Below are 16,866 nucleotides of genomic sequence, written 5' to 3' on the forward strand. Positions count from 1 at the left end.
GTTGTAAAGCAAATAGACTGCTCTAAGAAAAGCATCTTTAGGACATGCTCAGCCACCGCTCAGGGCTATGTGGACCCCACATGGGACACTCTTAGTCCCAGGCTGAGAGTTCACAGGAGCAATGAGCCAACCCCAAAGCCAACCCAGATGGGCCAGGGGGAACCTATGGGCCCACGTCTGTTTGGAGGGGGGATGGTGCGCTCAAGGACGGCCAGTAGCCGCTGACACCAAGAGGCTCCACGGGCTTCTGCGGCTTTGGTCTCAGGTGGAGAGGTTTTGCAGGAAGTTGAGAAGAGAGAGCAGATGGGCAGAAAAAAGGAGGAGGAGGAGGAGGAGGAGGAGAAGAAGAATATGAAGAAGCAGCAGCCAATGTTCACTGCATCTCCTTCTAAATCCCATATTCTTGGCCGTGGTTCTCAGATGGGGGTCATTTTGCCCCCGGGGGACATAGCTGGGGACAGTTTTGGTTGTCACAGCTGGGCAAGGGAGGGTATGCTCTGAAGTCTCAAAGGTAGAGGGATACTGCAAACATCTTACAAGGCTCAGGACGGCCCCCACAACATCATCTGGCTCAAAATGTCAATAGTGCCAAGGCTGAGAATCCCCACGGCTCTCGGGGTAGCAGTGTTTGGTATCTTCTTCACAAGACTGCTTCTCTGGTATCCCAGAGCTCAGAAGGGCAGAAAGGGGGGTTAAACTCAGGCTTCTAACTGTCTACCCCTCAGCCTACACAAATTCCATTACTGCCTAATTATCTGAAATGGGGAGAAATAAGATCTCTCCCGAAGACGAATATATGAACAAACGGACAAGTGAATGAATGAGTTGGATTCAGATCTCTAGTTTCATGTCGCTGCTGATCTCAGGAGAAGCCCAGCCAGGCAGCTCCAGAAGCAGGAACCGAGTGAGGTCCAATTCTACATGTCTACAACCACGGCTGAGGCTGTGGAGGGTTTGGCTTTCTTCCCCACAAGGGCTTTCCTTTTGTGCCACAAAATACCTGTGAGCATTAAAATGTTTGGATAGTTCCAGAAGTCCACTTACCTTTCATCTAGAGGAACTTCAGGAGGCGGGAATGCCCGTCTAGGAGGGGAAGGTGTGGTCTTATCCAGAGGTCCGGACACAGCCTGGGTCTTGCATGGCCCTTCCAAATGGTTCAGCCCACATGAGACTCAGATGCTCACCGTGACTCTGTCCTCGGTGTCCTTACCTGTGAAACAAGGAGGTTACCTGCCTACAGGTCCCCATATCTTTGCTGGTACATTTGGAATGAAATCGAAAGCCTCTCGCCTGGGTGTTCCTTACCTCCCAGGGTGAAGCCAGCCTCCTGACTCAACACCTGCCTGCCTGCCTCCCATGTCCTCAATCCTTCTCTTCGCAGGCTCTCTCCCTCCCAAACCTCCTTCCTGTTTGAACCTCTGCCCTCGTCTCCTTGTGTGAGTTACCTGTGTCGAGTCTCCAGCACAGGCATGCTCCCTTCAGTACTATGGTATTGGCCATGCTGAGATTAGGCTGTTTTTACATATCTGTCTCTACTGTGATGCCTGTAAGAACAGGGTTCTCGACTTCTTCCAGTTCCTCAGGCTCCTCCTGCCAACAACTGCTAGGATAGCAGATGCTCAAAAGTGTTGGATGAACAGATGAAAAAAAAAATGGGTAAAATTCAAATGATTTCCCCTCAGAAGCTCTAGGTACACTGTGCCCGTCTCCCGATGTGCCCTTTGATGGACACAAACTTAGAAAGCTCTGTGAGTCACCAGAGATAACAGTGCGTCTCAGAACCCACCAGAACTACAAGTGAAAAGATAAACTTCAAGTCACTTTGTCTGCTTTCAGAGACGGTCCTGCGTCCAGATTTCCAAAAGGAGGGGCAGCCTGACAAGGATGCAAGGAAGGCTGAAATCAGGAAGAACTAAGATCCCTGATAAAACTCTTCAAAGGAGCGGTTCTCAATTTAACAGAGTATTTTTTTTCCTTCTTTTTATCAATGAGCACGTTGCTAGGGCAGGAGGGGAAGTGGGAAGGGGGAGGACCGGTGGAAGGTGTGTGGGAGGGGTCAAGGATACAGAGTGCCTGTCATCTCCATGACGCGGACAGCTGGTTCGGTCGTATTTTAAATGAAATCGCGTCCCAGTGTAGACACTACGTCTGGAATTACAACCCACCCCGTGATCTGTCACTTTTATATATATGCACGAGGGAGTGGAGTGGTTTCCATAGAGAGGGAGGATCACGGCCCACTTGGGAACAATACAAGGAAAGAAAGAGCAGTGACCCCAGCCGAGACAGAAGTTCAGGGGGGATGTTTCTGGGGCAGATCTCCTGGTCCTGAAGCGGCTGCCCCCCTCACTGAGCATTTCCACTGCGGAGGGAAGGCCACTCACAGGTAAGATTTCGGCTGGGGACGTGTCCATGAGGGAAGAGTGAGCTTATTGGCCCTACACGAGGCAGGAGGTGCTGGGGACTGGACAGGGGCGAGAGACCAAGGCTGCAGGTGTCCCTGGGCACCAGCCCCAGGCAGCCCGGTGCTGAACAGCACAGTCTGAGCTTTAGGTGAGGAGAAATCCGCCCTCCCTTTTTGGCCCAGAGAGACCTGCTTGGCAAAGGTAACAGATTGGAGGCAGAACGGGTTCTTGCAAGTGTATTTTTCTGAACAGGGTTCAGCCGTGAACAAGAAAATCGTGTTTACAAATGGGGAGATGGTTGGGAATAGCAACTGGGGGCTGTAACTCCCCACGGGCTGCAGAAGCAGGGGCTGCTGTGCGTCCTGCTTCCTCTCTGCACACCTGCCAGGCAGGCGACGTCTCCTCCTCGGGATGTGGAGACCGAGAGGCTAAGTGAGTCACCCCGGGCAAGTGAGAGCATGAGGGTGATTTTGAACCCGGGTCCCTTGCCTTCAAAGCCTGGAGTCCTTTCTCCCTTGCCAAGCCAGGACACTAGAGGAAGGGGACAGATGTCTGTAATGACTTGGTGCCACCTGTGAGGGGGAGGAAACATGAGGATGGGTGTTTGATGTCCCCAGTTAATGTCCAAGTTCTCTGAGAAATGCTGTTTGTGACTTTCTCCTCAAACATGGCAATCGAGCATACACACGCCCACCCCCACCCCCACCCCCACACAGTTCTGAGAACGGATTAAACAAGATGAATGAGAATACTGTCAGGGACATGTTATCTACAACTGCTCTTCTCCCGGCTTCCCCGAGTAGAAGCCCTCACAGCCCCTCTAAGGGTGAATTGCTTGGACGTCTGTGGGAATCGGTGTGACCCACACTCGTAAGGGTCTCCCCTAGGAGACCTCTTCTCCCAGAGGAGAAGCGCTCATTACCATAACACCTGCTGGAACACATCAAGTTCCCCTAGATGCCACAGCCAGTGTTTTAGAAAATGTTTCTTAAATTCAACTCCTTGTCAGGGTTTGCAGATGGATGGGGTGGGACGGGGAGTCATTCTGCCTTCCTCACAGCTGGAGAAGGGGCTGGAGAAGGGGCTGGAGAAAAGGGCTGGAGAAGAAGGCTGGAGAAGGGGCTGGAGAAGGGGCTGGAGAAAAGGGCTGGAGAAGGGGCTGGAGAAAAGGGCTGGAGAAGGGGGGCTGGAGAAAAGGGCTGGAGAAGGGGCTGGAGAAAAGGGCTGGAGATGGAGGCTGGAGAAGGGGCTGGAGAAGGGGCTGGAGAAAAGGGCTGGAGAAGAAGGCTGGAGAAGGGGCTGGAGAAGGGGCTGGAGAAAAGGGCTGGAGAAGGGGCTGGAGAAAAGGGCTGGAGAAGGGGGGCTGGAGAAAAGGGCTGGAGAAGGGGCTGGAGAAAAGGGCTGGAGATGGAGGCTGGAGAAGGGGCTGGAGAAGGGGCTGGAGAAAAGGGCTGGAGAAGGGGGGCTGGAGAAGGGGGGCTGGAGAAGGGGGGCTGGAGAAAAGGGCTGGAGAAGGGGCTGGAGAAAAGGGCTGGAGATGGAGGCTGGAGAAGGGGCTGGAGAAGGGGGCTGGAGAAGGGGGCTGGAGAAGGGGGCTGGAGAAGGGGCTGGAGAAAAGGGCTGGAGAAGGAGGCTGGAGAAGGGGGCTGGAGAAAAGGGCTGGAGAAGGGGCTGGAGAAGGGGCTGGAGAAAAGGGCTGGAGAAGGAGGCTGGAGAAGGGGCTGGAGAAAAGGGCTGGAGAAGGAGGCTGGAGAAAGGGCTGGAGAAAAGGGCTGAAGAAGGGGCTGGAGGAGGGGGCTGGAGAAAAGGGCTGGAGAAAGAGGCTGGAGAAGGGGCTGGAAAAGGGGGCTGGAGAAGGGGCTGGAGAAAAGGGCTGGAGAAGAGTCTGGAGAAGGGGGCTGCAGAAAGGGGCTGGAGGAGGGGGCTGGAGAAGGGGTCAGCACGGGGCCACCGGTGTGTTTGCCTCTGGTCAGCTCCGGTCTTTGTTGCCCTGGGGTCCCCTCCCCCTGGGGGTGCTCTGCTCTCACAGGTCCCTCACTGCCTCACGTCGCCAGGCGTGACTCTGGGACAGCTCTGAGAAGCACCTAGAAAAGTACTGCTAGATCCCGACAGAATGATCCAGAAAAACACAGAGGTAGAGCTTTGCCCCCTAGAATCTAACTCCAGGGGCAGTGCTGTTTTCACAGCAGGCAGCAGGGAGATCTTGAACCTGTGTGTTGTGTCACCAGGGGCGGTGGCAAAGGATTCTGGGGAGCGTTAAGAGGGGAGACTTGCTAGGGAATCAGACGTTACTGGGGAGCGAAGGAGGGCTCTTCCCTGTGGAGAGCTTCTCCCCTGCCGACCCCAAACAAAGCTCTCTCTATAGCTTCCCTTCCAGCGTCACCCCTTTCTCTGTGAACTGGCTTTTGGGTCTTTAAATCCTGTCGGCCTTACAAGCCCTTAGAAACTGCTCCAAAGCCTTAAGGTGCCTGCAAGGCGCAGGGCGGCTAACGCCACGATTCCATACGATGTTTACCCAGAAGAACGAACTGGACCCTCAGTAAACGACAAAGCCGAAAGTCTGGTTATCGAACACATTACACCCCCCGGAAAAAGTTCTCTGGGCGTTTGGCGTGCAATTCTAAGGAGCGCCCGGGAGGACCAGGACACCAAGAAAGCTGGTTCTCACCACGTGGTCCAGGGACCCGCAGCATCAGTGTCCTCTACCAGGGTGTTAGAGATGCCTCATCCCAAACCTACCGATGGCGCCTAGATTGCGTTCAAGGCAAGAGGAGGCCGCGGGGCTAGGATGGAGGGAGTGGCATAACAACCAAAAACTAAAAGCCAGAAATATACCACAATAAAGATAGCGGTCTGCAGGATCAAATTACTGGCTCAAATCAGCTGGCATGTGTGGATGTAGGTGTAGACAGATAGAGATAGAAATATATAGATACGGATATCACTTCTGAAATGGTCGTGCGTGAACTGAATCTTATCCTATTAGGACCCGGAGATTATTTATGTGTAAACAGTCTCCTCTACTAAGTATCTGGCTACAGCAAGAGCTAATCTGCCTCGATTTAATCTTCCACATAAGCTTTATGAGGCAATCATTGCTATGGCCATGTATCAGATGAGGAAATTGAAATGCACCGGGTTTCAACAATCTGCCCACGGTCCTCAGGCAAACCAGGACGAGGTGGATTGGAACCTGTGTCTCTCTAACTCCCAAGTCTGTGTTGACTTCACTGCACACTGCCACATGCATGCCCAGATGTAGCTAGTTCATGCACTGGGATTTTATAAAGGATCACGGTTTGTTTGTTTTTTTCATAACTGTTTTGATAAACTCAAAATGTTTATGATTTAAAAAGAAATGAACAAACAAATAAAGCAACCTGGTCTCTTAAGAAGGCGGGGGGGAAGAAGAAGAAGGCAGTAGGTGCAATGTGGAGTGTGTGAGAAAACAGCAAGCTTCTAGAGAAAACTTGCCAGGTCAGTGTGTGTGTGTCCAGGGTAAGTGAGAGAGCGAGGGCTTACAAGATTCTCCTTTAGAGACAGAACAAGGCTCAGGTATTTAAGGGTCTGTTCTAGCCTCGTCCATTCACAGAGTAAAGAAGTCGGGAAGTGGGAGTGCGTTCATTCATTCCCATTCATTTTCTGGGAAATGACCTGCTCAAGGTCATGGTGACAATGATTTGCAGAGTTGAGGCTAGAACTCAGCATGGGACTGCCAGCCCCTCTCACCTCTGCCTGTAACCACAGAAAACGGAATGATCGTATGCTAGCCTAGCACTTCTCGATGCCCAGAAGGACCCCCATGTTGATTTATTTATCCAACTTTTCTTACTTACTAAAAACTACCTTAATGACAAGCAGTCCCCCCAAAGTTCCATAGTTAACCACATCTTTCTTGCTTCCTTTTATGGGAGCCAAGGATGTCTTAGACAGAAAATAAACTCCAGGGGCACCTGGATGGCTCAGTCGCTTAAGCATCTGACTCTTGATTGCGGCTCAGGTCATGATCTCATGGTTGGTGAGTTTGAGCCCCACATTGGGCTCTGCACTGACAGTGCGGAGCCTCCTTGGGATTCTCTGTCTGCCTCTCTCTCTCTCTCTCTGTCTCCCAAAAGTAAATAAATAAACATTTAACAAAAAAGAAAGAAAAGAAACTCCAAGTTCAGGTAAAGCAACCAAAGTGAAGAGGGCAGCCTTTTACTCTTTGCGCTTCCTGGGATGGTCCAGCAGCGCATACGGGAGTACGTACGGGTATCAGCACATCGGGTGTGTAGGATGGCCAGAAGCCCTTCCTCTGGGGGTGAGTAGATGAAACCCCACCCCTTGACCTCACGTCTCTTTCTCATGCATGAAGGTGACGGTAGAGTAAAGGAACCTCCTGTCCTTACTTCAGAGCTGGAGAGAGTGCGGCCAGGCAAAGCCACGGGGGCCGGGGTGTGGGCTGGGCTTGGTGCTAGGACACAGGAGGTAAATTCTGCCCACTTCACCATGTTCCTAAGGCACGGTGACCACACACAACCCAAATTCTGATCGCCTTCCGACACGCTGTGAGCTATTGTTGCACAGGAGGCTGGGCAGAGGGCGGGAACGGCCCTGCGTGAGCCCTTCTCCGCTGCCGGAGAAAGCAGCTTAAGTTCTCGCCCAGCACTGTTGCTCAGGGGCCCAACCACCATGATGGCTTCAGACCAGAACAGTCCGGGTTACAGGAGGGCCCCTGAGCTGGACACTTCCATTGCCACACCTGCTCCATACCCTAAATATAGGGTTTTTTTTCCTTTCCTTTCTTTTTAAAAATTTGTTTATTTATTTATTTTTGAGGGGGTGAGGGGCAGAGAGAGAGAGGGAGAGAGAGAATCCTGAGTGGGGTCCATGCTGTCAGCACCGAGCCCGACACGGGGCTCGAACTCACGACCCGTGAGATCGTACTCTGAGCCATCAGAAATCACCTGAAGGGTTTATTCCAACCCAGGGGGCTGGCGCCAGACTTTTTGATCTAGCAGTTCTGGGGCAAGAGTTGAGAATCGTTTGCATTTCTAACGAATATCCCGGTGATGATGCTGGTCTGGAGACCACACTCGGAGAACCACTGGTGAGTAGTAGCCAAGCCCTAGTGAATGTTCACCCCTGTCCTTCAGAGCTTCAAGCCCTTCTCACACCCCTGCCCCACGTCCCTGTTTTCTACTCCAGGAAGAGATGCTGAAGCCAGCCCACTTCCTGCTGCTGCTGCTGCTGCTCCCGGGGGCCCCCAGGCCAGGCCTCCCCCAGAAGTTCTACAAAGCCAAGTCTTTGGTCAGCTGTATCAACACAGCCCTGCCGGAGGCCAAGCAGAGCCCGCTGGGGGACGCACCACTGCTGAGCAAGAGAAGCTTCCTCTACCTGCCCAGCCAAGACCCATCCTCAGGAGAGGACGAGGAGCGGGTGCAGGAGGATGAGGACAAGAAGAAGAGGACCTTCCCCAGCTCCGGAGGTGGTGGCGGGGCCGGAAGTGGCCGGTACAAACACCTGTCCCCGGCACAGCCCAGGGGAAGGCCGTCCCAGGACAAGGCCAAGAGCGATCGGCGCACCAAGTTCACTCTGTCCCTCGACGTCCCCACCAACATCATGAACATCCTCTTCAACATCGCCAAGGCCAAGAACTTGCAGGCCAAGGCGGCTGCCAACGCGCACCTGATGGCACAGATTGGCCGGAAGAAGTAGAAGCAGAGGCCGGCGGGAGGAAGCGCACGGTCAAGGGCAGGGGTGGAGGTCGGGCCAGCTGCTCCGTATATTGAGGGATGGGTCCAGCTCTCCACGCTGCTTCTCTGCTCGCCCCCTCCGCTCCTCCTCTGCCCCCAGCCAGCTCCCTCCTCCCCTGCACACAGACACAGAAGAACAGCACTGCCACCCTGCACAGACAGGAGGCCCGTAACCCCTCTCCCTACATTTGAACTCTCCTTCCTCCTTCCCCGTGACGGGAGACAAAGGTCCTGCTCTCCACGCTCCTCCTCCACGCCCCACACACCAGCCCAGCCAGGAGAGGCGTCGCATCGCTCACCATCCTGACTTAGGGCCCCTTCCCTTCCCTCTTTCCCCCATTAAAACCAATGGCTTCTGCAACCCTGGGCTGGCTTGAGTTCCTCTTCCTTCAGCCAGCGGCCTTCACACCTCTGAGCGTGCAAAAGGGGAGGTGAATGAGGGAGGTAGCTGATGAGTCCATTCCCCATCTCTCCGGGGACAGAGCAGTTTTTGGTGGTCCTAGGAGGGAGTAAAGAAGGGCTTGGAAAGGCCAAGCCGGCAGGACCCTGCCAGCCGTGGCTCAAGCTAGAGCCGTCTCCGGGGTCTGCTCCCACCCAAGAGGCACCACCTGGCATCTGCTCTAGAATGGGCACGGGGTTGCTGGGGAGAGAGCTTTCATGACACCCCAAACTCCTCCATGGCTGGGCATGGGGCCGCTAGGCCGTTAGCAGGTGTTTATCAGACCCGCAGTAAGAGTCTGGCTGACTCCCTGATGGGAGAGGCTGGTGTGTGAGGCAAGGCCTCTGCTCTCCAGGAGTCAGCACGCTAAGTGACCATCAAAATCTGGATTTGAAAAGAAGCAAATATCGGGGCACCTCCCTCGGTGGCTCAGTTGGTTAAGCGTCGGACTTCAGCTCAGGTCATGATCAAATGGTTCAGGAGTTTGAGCCCCACACTGAACTTAGCGCTGTCAGCACAGAGCCCGCTTTGGATCCTCTTTACCCCTTTCTGCTTCTCCCCAACTTGCGCTCTCTCAAAAAGTAAGTAAAACATTAAAAAAAAAAAAATAGGAAATAATAAAAAGAGAGAAAGAGAGAGAGAGAGAGGAGAGGAAGCAAATACCACCCGGGCTGTGTAAGTGATGAACTGCAAAGTGATTGCAACTGGCATAAAAAAATATATGAGGCATTCGGAGATTAGAAGGTTTAATAGGAGTAAAAGTCCACTATAAAGAGATATCAGCAAGAAAACTGAGAAAAAAAGAACAACTTCCCCCCAAATAAGCAAGGATGTGAATAGATCTCTCCCCTGCGCCCCCCCCCCACACAAACACAAATAATCTCTGCATGTATGAGAAGCTGGTAAACGTCATGCCTATGAGAATTGCACTCATACACAATGTCTCACCTCGCAGTGTGTCCATAAAAGTCCGTCAAAAGTCTGTAAGTGTGACGACTAACCTAGACTCCACGGGTGAGGTGACTAGCCTCCCTCCACTACTGCTGGCTGGCAGGAACATAAGCACTAGAGAGGCACTTCGGAAATACTTAACCAAGTTACAAGTTCATTTTTTTAAGATTTTATTTTTAAGTAATCTCTACACCCAACATGGGTCTCGAACACACAACCCCGAGCTCAAGAGTTGCGTGTTCCAGCCAGGTGTCCCTACAAATTCATTTTACCTGTATTTATTTTTTTAAGTTTATTTATTTTGAGAGAGAGAGAGAGAGCAGGGGAGGGACAGAGAGAGAGGGAGAGAGAGAATCCCAAGCAAGCTCTATACTGTCAGTGTTGAGCTGGATGTGGGACTCAGTCTCACAGACTGTGAGATCATGACCTGAGCCAAAATCAAGAGTCGGACGCTTAACTGACTGAGCCACCCAGGAACCCCCATTTTGCTTTTAACTCAGCAACCCTGCTTCCAGCAGAAATTACTGGAAGAAGTGAGACTGGACATTTTTTTTAAATGCTAAGTTAAACTTGAGATGAAAAATACCTCATCTCTTAACAGGACCAAAGCTCAAAAACCTGAAAAGGCAACCTGTTTCCATCCTGGAAAAGCCCCATGGCAGAGCAGAAAGAATTGTAGCCCGAGACTCAGAATACCCACATGGGAGTCTAGGGTCTCCTCACTACGTGGCCCCGAGCAAATCCTTCCACTACCCGTGCCGATGCCCCGGGAACCCTGCTTCATGAACGTGATCTCATCGATTTCTCACAAGTATATTTTAAGGTAGATATTATTTTCTCCATTTTGAGGATTTTTAAATTTGCACTTTATTTATTTTTGCTCTGATAACGCATATTCTGTTCACACAAAAGGACAGGAAACGGGACGAACTTGGCTGATGAAAAAATCAAGCAGGGGGTCACATTTTTAGTTTCACGAACAACCTAAAACTAGAACATAAAAGTTGGAGCGGGTGGGGCGCCCGGGTGGCTCAGTGGGTTGGGCGTCTGACTTCGGATCCGGTCGTGATCGCCCGGGTTGTGAGTTCAAGCCAAGCCCCACATCAGGCTCTGTGCTGACAGCCGGGAGCCCGGAACCTGCTTTGGATTCTGTGTCTCCCTCTCTCTCTCTGCCCTTCCCCCACTCTCTCTCTTCCCAAACTAAGTAAATATTTAAAAATTTAAAAAAAAAAAAAAGCTGGAGCTGGCATCACAATGCAGGCAGGCTCAGTGGCACTGCTGGCTCTTGTCTGGACCCGATTTGTTTTTTTTTTTAAATCATGGTAGATGCATGACAAAAGCTCCGATCAAGAGAGTGGTAAAGACACAGGTCCTTGCAAAAACCAGCGTGCTTTTTCTCTTTTTGTAAATATACCACCACCTGGTAAAGCTAAAATTTATCTTTGTGGGGGCGGGAAGACAGAGGCTCGGAGGAGCGAGGGCGCCTGCCCAAGTTTCCCCGGCTGGGAAGTGACCACGATGCCTCCACTGGCCCCTGCATGCAGAGCTGACCCTTCCCACGCACCAGGGGCGTAAAGACGCCAGCCGAGCCCCGGCCTCACAGAGCTGGCGCGAACCTCAGCGACCCACGGGCGTGCAAGCCACCGGGAAGCAGCACAGGCATTCACTCGGATTTGGGATTATTACGTCCCCAGCAGGTGCGTTCTGAGCCTTCCCCAGGAGTTAAATGTGAGCATAAGTGCAGTTAACCGACTAGAAATTTGCCAAAACCCGCCCCAGCGACAGTGGGAAAGGGCGGGTTTGTGCAGGAGCGTGTCCAGCATTCTCTGTCTGAGCTCCCGAGGCGGAGCCTCTGACCTGAGTGCAGCCCCGGCCAGAGCGGAGTTCACGGTCACGCGCTAGAAAGCCAACGGCCACACCCACAGATGGCCACCGCTGCACCTGCCACCTTTGGCAGAACTTTGTAGAAGCACATTTTTTAAAAACCAGAAAATAAAGACGGTAAGTTATCCTATAAAGGTCAACGGACTTTCTAACGATCAGAAGAGTTAGCACCGAGGCCCCTCCTCCGAAGTGGGTTTAAATGAAAATAACGATCATAATTATAAGAATGCTTTGGCTGTATCCACAGAGAGACCGTGGGATGGATAATACCACAGGGATCAGTGATCTTTCCTTGTCAAGGATCGGTAGGACTCATGCATCACTAGTATCAATTCCTCATGATCAGGAAAGCAAATCACACCACAGGAAAGATTTAGAAAAAGTTGTGGGGAATGCAAAGGTGTACGAGGTTCACAGGAAAAATTTGGAAGTAGTTTTACGGGGTGATAATGATGAGTTCACATCAGTGAAAATTCTCAACACAGTTTCTGCCAGATTCTTCGTGTTGGTTTGAGCTCCCTTGAAAAAGTAGTTGAAAGTCTTTATTTATTTATTTATGTATTTAATTCTTTATTTATTTTTGATAGACAGAGTACGAGTGGGGGAGGGGCAGAGAGAGAGGGAGACACAGAATCCGAAGCAGGCTCCAGGCTCTGAGCTGTCAGCACAGAGCCCGACACGGCGCTTGAACTCACAGACTGCGAGATCATGACCTGAGCCGAAGTCGGACACTTAACTGACTGAGCCACCCAGGCGCTCCAAAACTCTCTTTTGAAAATAAAACAAGCCTTGGGACGCGGGGGTGGCTGAGCCACCCAGGTGCTCCAAAACTCTCTTTTGAAAATAAAACAAGCCTTGGGACGCAGGGGTGGCTCAGTCAGTTAAGCGTCCGACTTCGGCTCAGGTCATGATCTCGCGGTTCATGAGTTCGAACCCCATGCCGGGCTCTGTGCTGACAGCTCAGAGCCTGAAGCCTGCTTCGGATTCTGTGTCTCCCTCTCTCTCTGCCCCTCCCCTGCTTGTGCTCTCTCTCTCTCTCTCAAATAAACATTAAAAAAAATTATAAAAAAAATTATAAAATAAAAGAAGGCTCACAAGTCAAGTGAAACTCTTCAAAGGAGACAAGACCAGGGAATGGATGATGTGGCTTCTAAATGTTGTACCTCGTAAGAAATCTGAAAACAAACACTAACAGCCAGCAAAGGGGCCTGCTTTGTGACAGTGGAATGACTTTGGAAGCTGTGACCAAAAATAATCAGGGAAAGCTGAGTGCTACCCAGAATCCAGTGTTTTATATAATTCCAAGAAATGGGAGATGTACAAGTTCACAAGTACGTAGTATTAAACTAAAAAGAGAGTTACATATATTAGGAGCCAAAGAAATACGAAATCTGGTCGAATGGTATAGCTACTATAGCTACCATTGGATTATGGATGAGGCCACCTGGGTAGCTCAGTCGGTTGAGTAACTGACTCTTGATTTTGGCTCAGGTCATGGTCTCACGGTTCATGAGTTCAAGGCCTGCATTGGGCTCTGTGCTGATGGTACATAGCCTGCTTCGGATTCCTTTTCTCTCCCTCTCTCTCTGCCCCTCCGCTGCTCTTGCTAGCTCTGTCTCTCTCAAAATAAATAAATAAACTTAAAAAAAAAAAGAAAGAATTATAGATGAAGTTCAATCTGACATTAATCTACGTATGGGCTATGGAACAATTTCTTCTTAAAAAAAAAAATGTATTGAGGTATAATCGACATACCCCATGATGTCATTATACTAGTTTCAAGGGTACGAATAATGATTCCACCTTGTTCTTTAACTACTGAAGTTCCCATCATCCATTATCCCCAGGGTTGAGCACGTTGGTTAGAACCTGCCACAGCCTGGTGGATGTCACTAAGAAGCCTCAGTAAGCCGAGAAGGCAAAAGACAAAAAAAAGTATCTTGGAAGGAAACCTCGAGTCTATGGGATGACACAGTGTTTTCTTAAAGATACACGTTTCATCCCAGGAAATAATTCTCCCTGCTTCCTCCCTAAGCCATTGCTCCCCCCTTGGACCTTCGGTCATCAGATGATCACCCCACTCACTGCCCTCCACTGTTGCTACCATTCACCAACACCTGGGTCAGTGTACCTCATTTCCTGATCATTTTAGCTCATCAGTCTCTCTGACACCACTCCCGCCTTCACGATTTCAACACACGCTCGAGGACCCATCCAGCTTCCTGGGCGTCGCTTCTGTTCCCCTTAACGACTTAGTCATTGAATCCCAAGCTGTCCGACCACCCCTCCTATCTTCCCAGCTTGCTCTTTCCAGGATGCCAACTCCAACCATCTTCCAGCCACACCGAGACCAATGATCCATCAATCCTCAAAACTTCTCTTCACCCTTTGCCAGTGTAAATGCTGTGACCAATCATGGTTCCCTTGTGGACACCTGCAATTCCCGTGCTCTGCTTTTGCTTTGCCCTATTGATTAAACCCTGGTGAATTCGAACACTCCACTACTCTGCCGCTGCACCCCGAAGCTGAACGCAGCTTCAAACACACACACACACACACACGCACACGCACATGCACGCGCGCACACGGTCAGTGCTGTCACTTTACTATCCTGGCGAGCTCTTCCTGCTGTGTCATGAGGACATCGCGTTTCCTTAGGCTCCCACTCGTCTTCTTCTCTCCTCAAACCTCAACTATCTCCTCCCCGTATCCAACCTCAGCTGGTGACCTTGCTTTTCATGTCAGTAAGAAAATCAGATGCTTCTGAAGCAGAATTTCACAAATCCCATCACCACATTCACCTACCCAGAGCGACACTATTCACACACTCCGCCTTCTTCTCTAAGTTGGATGCACCACCCGTGCCCCTGTGTCAGGGACAATCCTGTGTCACGCATGAAGCTCCCATCCCCTTTTGCCTCCTTGATCCAACAACTTCCCCTTCTTTCCCCCACATCATCCGCGTTACCTCCCCCACCGCACCAGTCACATTGGCACACAAACCCACTCTACTTTGCCTGCATCAGAAACAAACCCTAAATAAACCTTGACCTGCCACCCCTTCCAGGTAGTTGCCTATGACTCTGCTCCTTTTATGGCAAATCCTCTTTGGGCAGAATAAGTGTCTCTCATTCTCCATAAAACCCACATTTATCAGGTTTCCATCCCTCCCATTCCACTGAAACTGGCCATCCAGGTCAGCCAAGACCTCCATGTTGCTAAATTCAATGGTCAAGGGACAGCCCTCATCCTTCTTGACCTATAAGCATCATTTCACCCAGTGGACCACTAACTCCTTCAGACACCATTTTCCAGCCTGACTTTCAGGACGCCATACTCCATTTCCCTTCTTCCCCACCGGCCACTCCTCTAAATCTTCTTTGCTGGTTCCTTTTCCTGGAGAACACTTTTGCTCCAGATAATCTGCATTCTCCATGTCCCTTCCTCCAAGTCTTTGTCAAATGCCTCTTTCTCACTGAGGCCTCAAGTGACCGCCCTCCTCTCGAGAGCCCCTTACCATGGCTTATTTTTCCCAATTGTACCTGTCACCTTCTAACACCCAAAATAATTTAATGTCGTGTTTGTTGTCTTTCACCCCCCACCTTCACTACCATATAAACCCCTTGAGGGAAGGGATTATTCTTGTTTTGTTCAATGTTGTATCCCTGGTGATCAGAATGGTAAGTAGCACATGGTAGATGACCAGTAAATAACTAGTGAATGAGTCAATCAAATAACGTAGTAACGTTCTTGCTACAAGGAATCTGTGCATACCTAGCATTTAAAGTAGTTTTTGTGATGGTTAAGGGTACGTGGCCTAAGGGAAACATTTTTGGGCTTACAATTCCAATTTTAAAATATGTGAACCGAGTGAATAATTTACATTTGTGATCTTAAATCGAAATCGCACCAGTTCATAAAGTGTGAAACACTTGCATGCACTTAATCAGCACATTTATAGTTTCACCGATTAGATTTTTAGAATTACTTAGAGTACTTGCAAAAGTTTGTGGGAGAGTCCTTAAAAGAAAACGGAATATAATAGATTTGTTGATGCAATCTAAAATGTTTAAGAGCAGCCATCTAAGATTGCAAAGGAAACCACAAATTCATGTGTATTCCCTTCAAAAGTAAGTATTTACATTTGCTAAACTTAGAAATTGTAAGGTTCTCAAGCTGACCTTAAAAGTTTAGGAAACAATTAGGTTTTAGATCTTCATTTGAGTAGATCACTAATTTTTAAAAGCAAAAGAAAACCTCTGAATGGTCTTTTCTGAGTGTGAGAATATGCACACATGCACACACATACAAATGTCCAAAACACCCCAAAAATTACAGGAACTGAGGGGTTAGTTAAGCATGCCACTAGTGCCCTCTGGTGTCTGGAGAGAGAAACAACGCATGTACATTAAATAGTAAAAGTCTAATACAAGTTCAAAGCTCTATGTAGGATATGCACACACAAAAATAACTCTATTTCACTAATAAGTATTTACTACAATATTTCCAACACAGTGAGAGATTTCACAGCATATCCCAACTATCCCTAATCCTGGGGTGGGAGTAAATGGATGCCCAAGAAGCTCCAAGGAACAGAAGAACTGGGTTTGAAGTAGGCGTTACACCACACGGTCACAGAGAGAAGGAAGAAAGAGCGGCGAGAAGGAGCAAAGGCAGAGGAGAGAGAAAAACACGTGCTGGGAAGCAGGGAATGCTCTAGTCTGGCTGGGACTGGAAATACAAGTTGGGACTTGTGGGGACAGGCCCTGCCCGCCATGTGCAGGGATTTAGACTTCATACCTAAGACAACGGGGATCACTAACGCTCTGAGCCAAGGGGCAAAATAACCCCAGCTGTGCTTTAGGATGTCGTCAGAGTGGTGTGTGGGATAGGTGAGGAAGACAAAGGGAAAGGCAGAAGAGCCTTTGGATGCTAGCGTGCTGGCCCTGGGAAGAGGATGTGATGGCCTGAGCCATGATGGTTTTATTGGGAAGAGTGGGAAGGCAATGGATCCTGGGAACATGATAGAATTGAGAGGACTCAGGCTATGTAGGGAGCAAGAAAACAGTCAGAAAGGACGGTGTTGTTTAGAACCTGGGAAGATGATGTCAATGCACAAGACAGAGAACACTAAGGGAGGAGCAGATTTCTTTTTGAGGAAAACGGTAACGTTTTCTTGGAAGAAGTTAAATTTGAGTGTAGATAAGACATCTGAGAAGACAGGTCCAGCAAGCAGTGGGAAGTTTCAGCACACACCTTGAGAGAAGGAATGTTTAGGGTTTTCATGGAGCTAATGTGGTTGTGGATGAGATAACCAAGGGCCAGAGAAGAAGGCCAAGGGCATCTCCAACAGGGCCAGACCAGGTGGAAGAGGAGATACAGAGATGCCAGATGTAGCAGGAGAACCAAGTAGAACCCCAGGAGCCAAAGGAAAAGTTTCAAGGAAAAGGAG

At 50.1% G+C, this 16,866-nt stretch overlaps 2 protein-coding genes across 2 annotated transcripts in view; one reads left to right on the plus strand and one right to left on the minus strand.

The window, feature by feature from the left end:
- LOC102963188 (prostaglandin F synthase 1-like) overlaps window positions 1-1,277 on the minus strand; it is an 84,507-nt gene extending 83,230 nt beyond the window's left edge. Inside the window, 1 exon segment of the mRNA XM_042990944.1 lies at window positions 1,045-1,277. The gene's annotated coding sequence lies outside the window, so the exon portion shown is untranslated.
- Window positions 1,278-7,468: 6,191 nt separating this feature from the next.
- On the plus strand, window positions 7,469-8,494 carry UCN3 (urocortin 3). The gene has a single exon (XM_007081169.3). It carries the CDS (start codon window positions 7,599-7,601, stop codon window positions 8,100-8,102), a length of 504 nt encoding a protein of 167 aa, XP_007081231.1. The 5' UTR covers window positions 7,469-7,598; the 3' UTR covers window positions 8,103-8,494.
- The last annotated feature ends 8,372 nt before the right edge of the window (window positions 8,495-16,866 follow it).

The sequence above is a fragment of the Panthera tigris genome, chromosome B4 (assembly GCF_018350195.1).
Source record: "Panthera tigris isolate Pti1 chromosome B4, P.tigris_Pti1_mat1.1, whole genome shotgun sequence".
NCBI classification, from domain to species: Eukaryota; Metazoa; Chordata; class Mammalia; order Carnivora; family Felidae; genus Panthera; species Panthera tigris.

What these genes read in the sequence shown, in the direction of transcription:
- UCN3 (XM_007081169.3), top strand. Translation starts at nt 7,599, where the DNA reads ATGCTGAAGCCAGCCCACTTCCTGCTGCTGCTGCTGCTGCTCCCGGGG.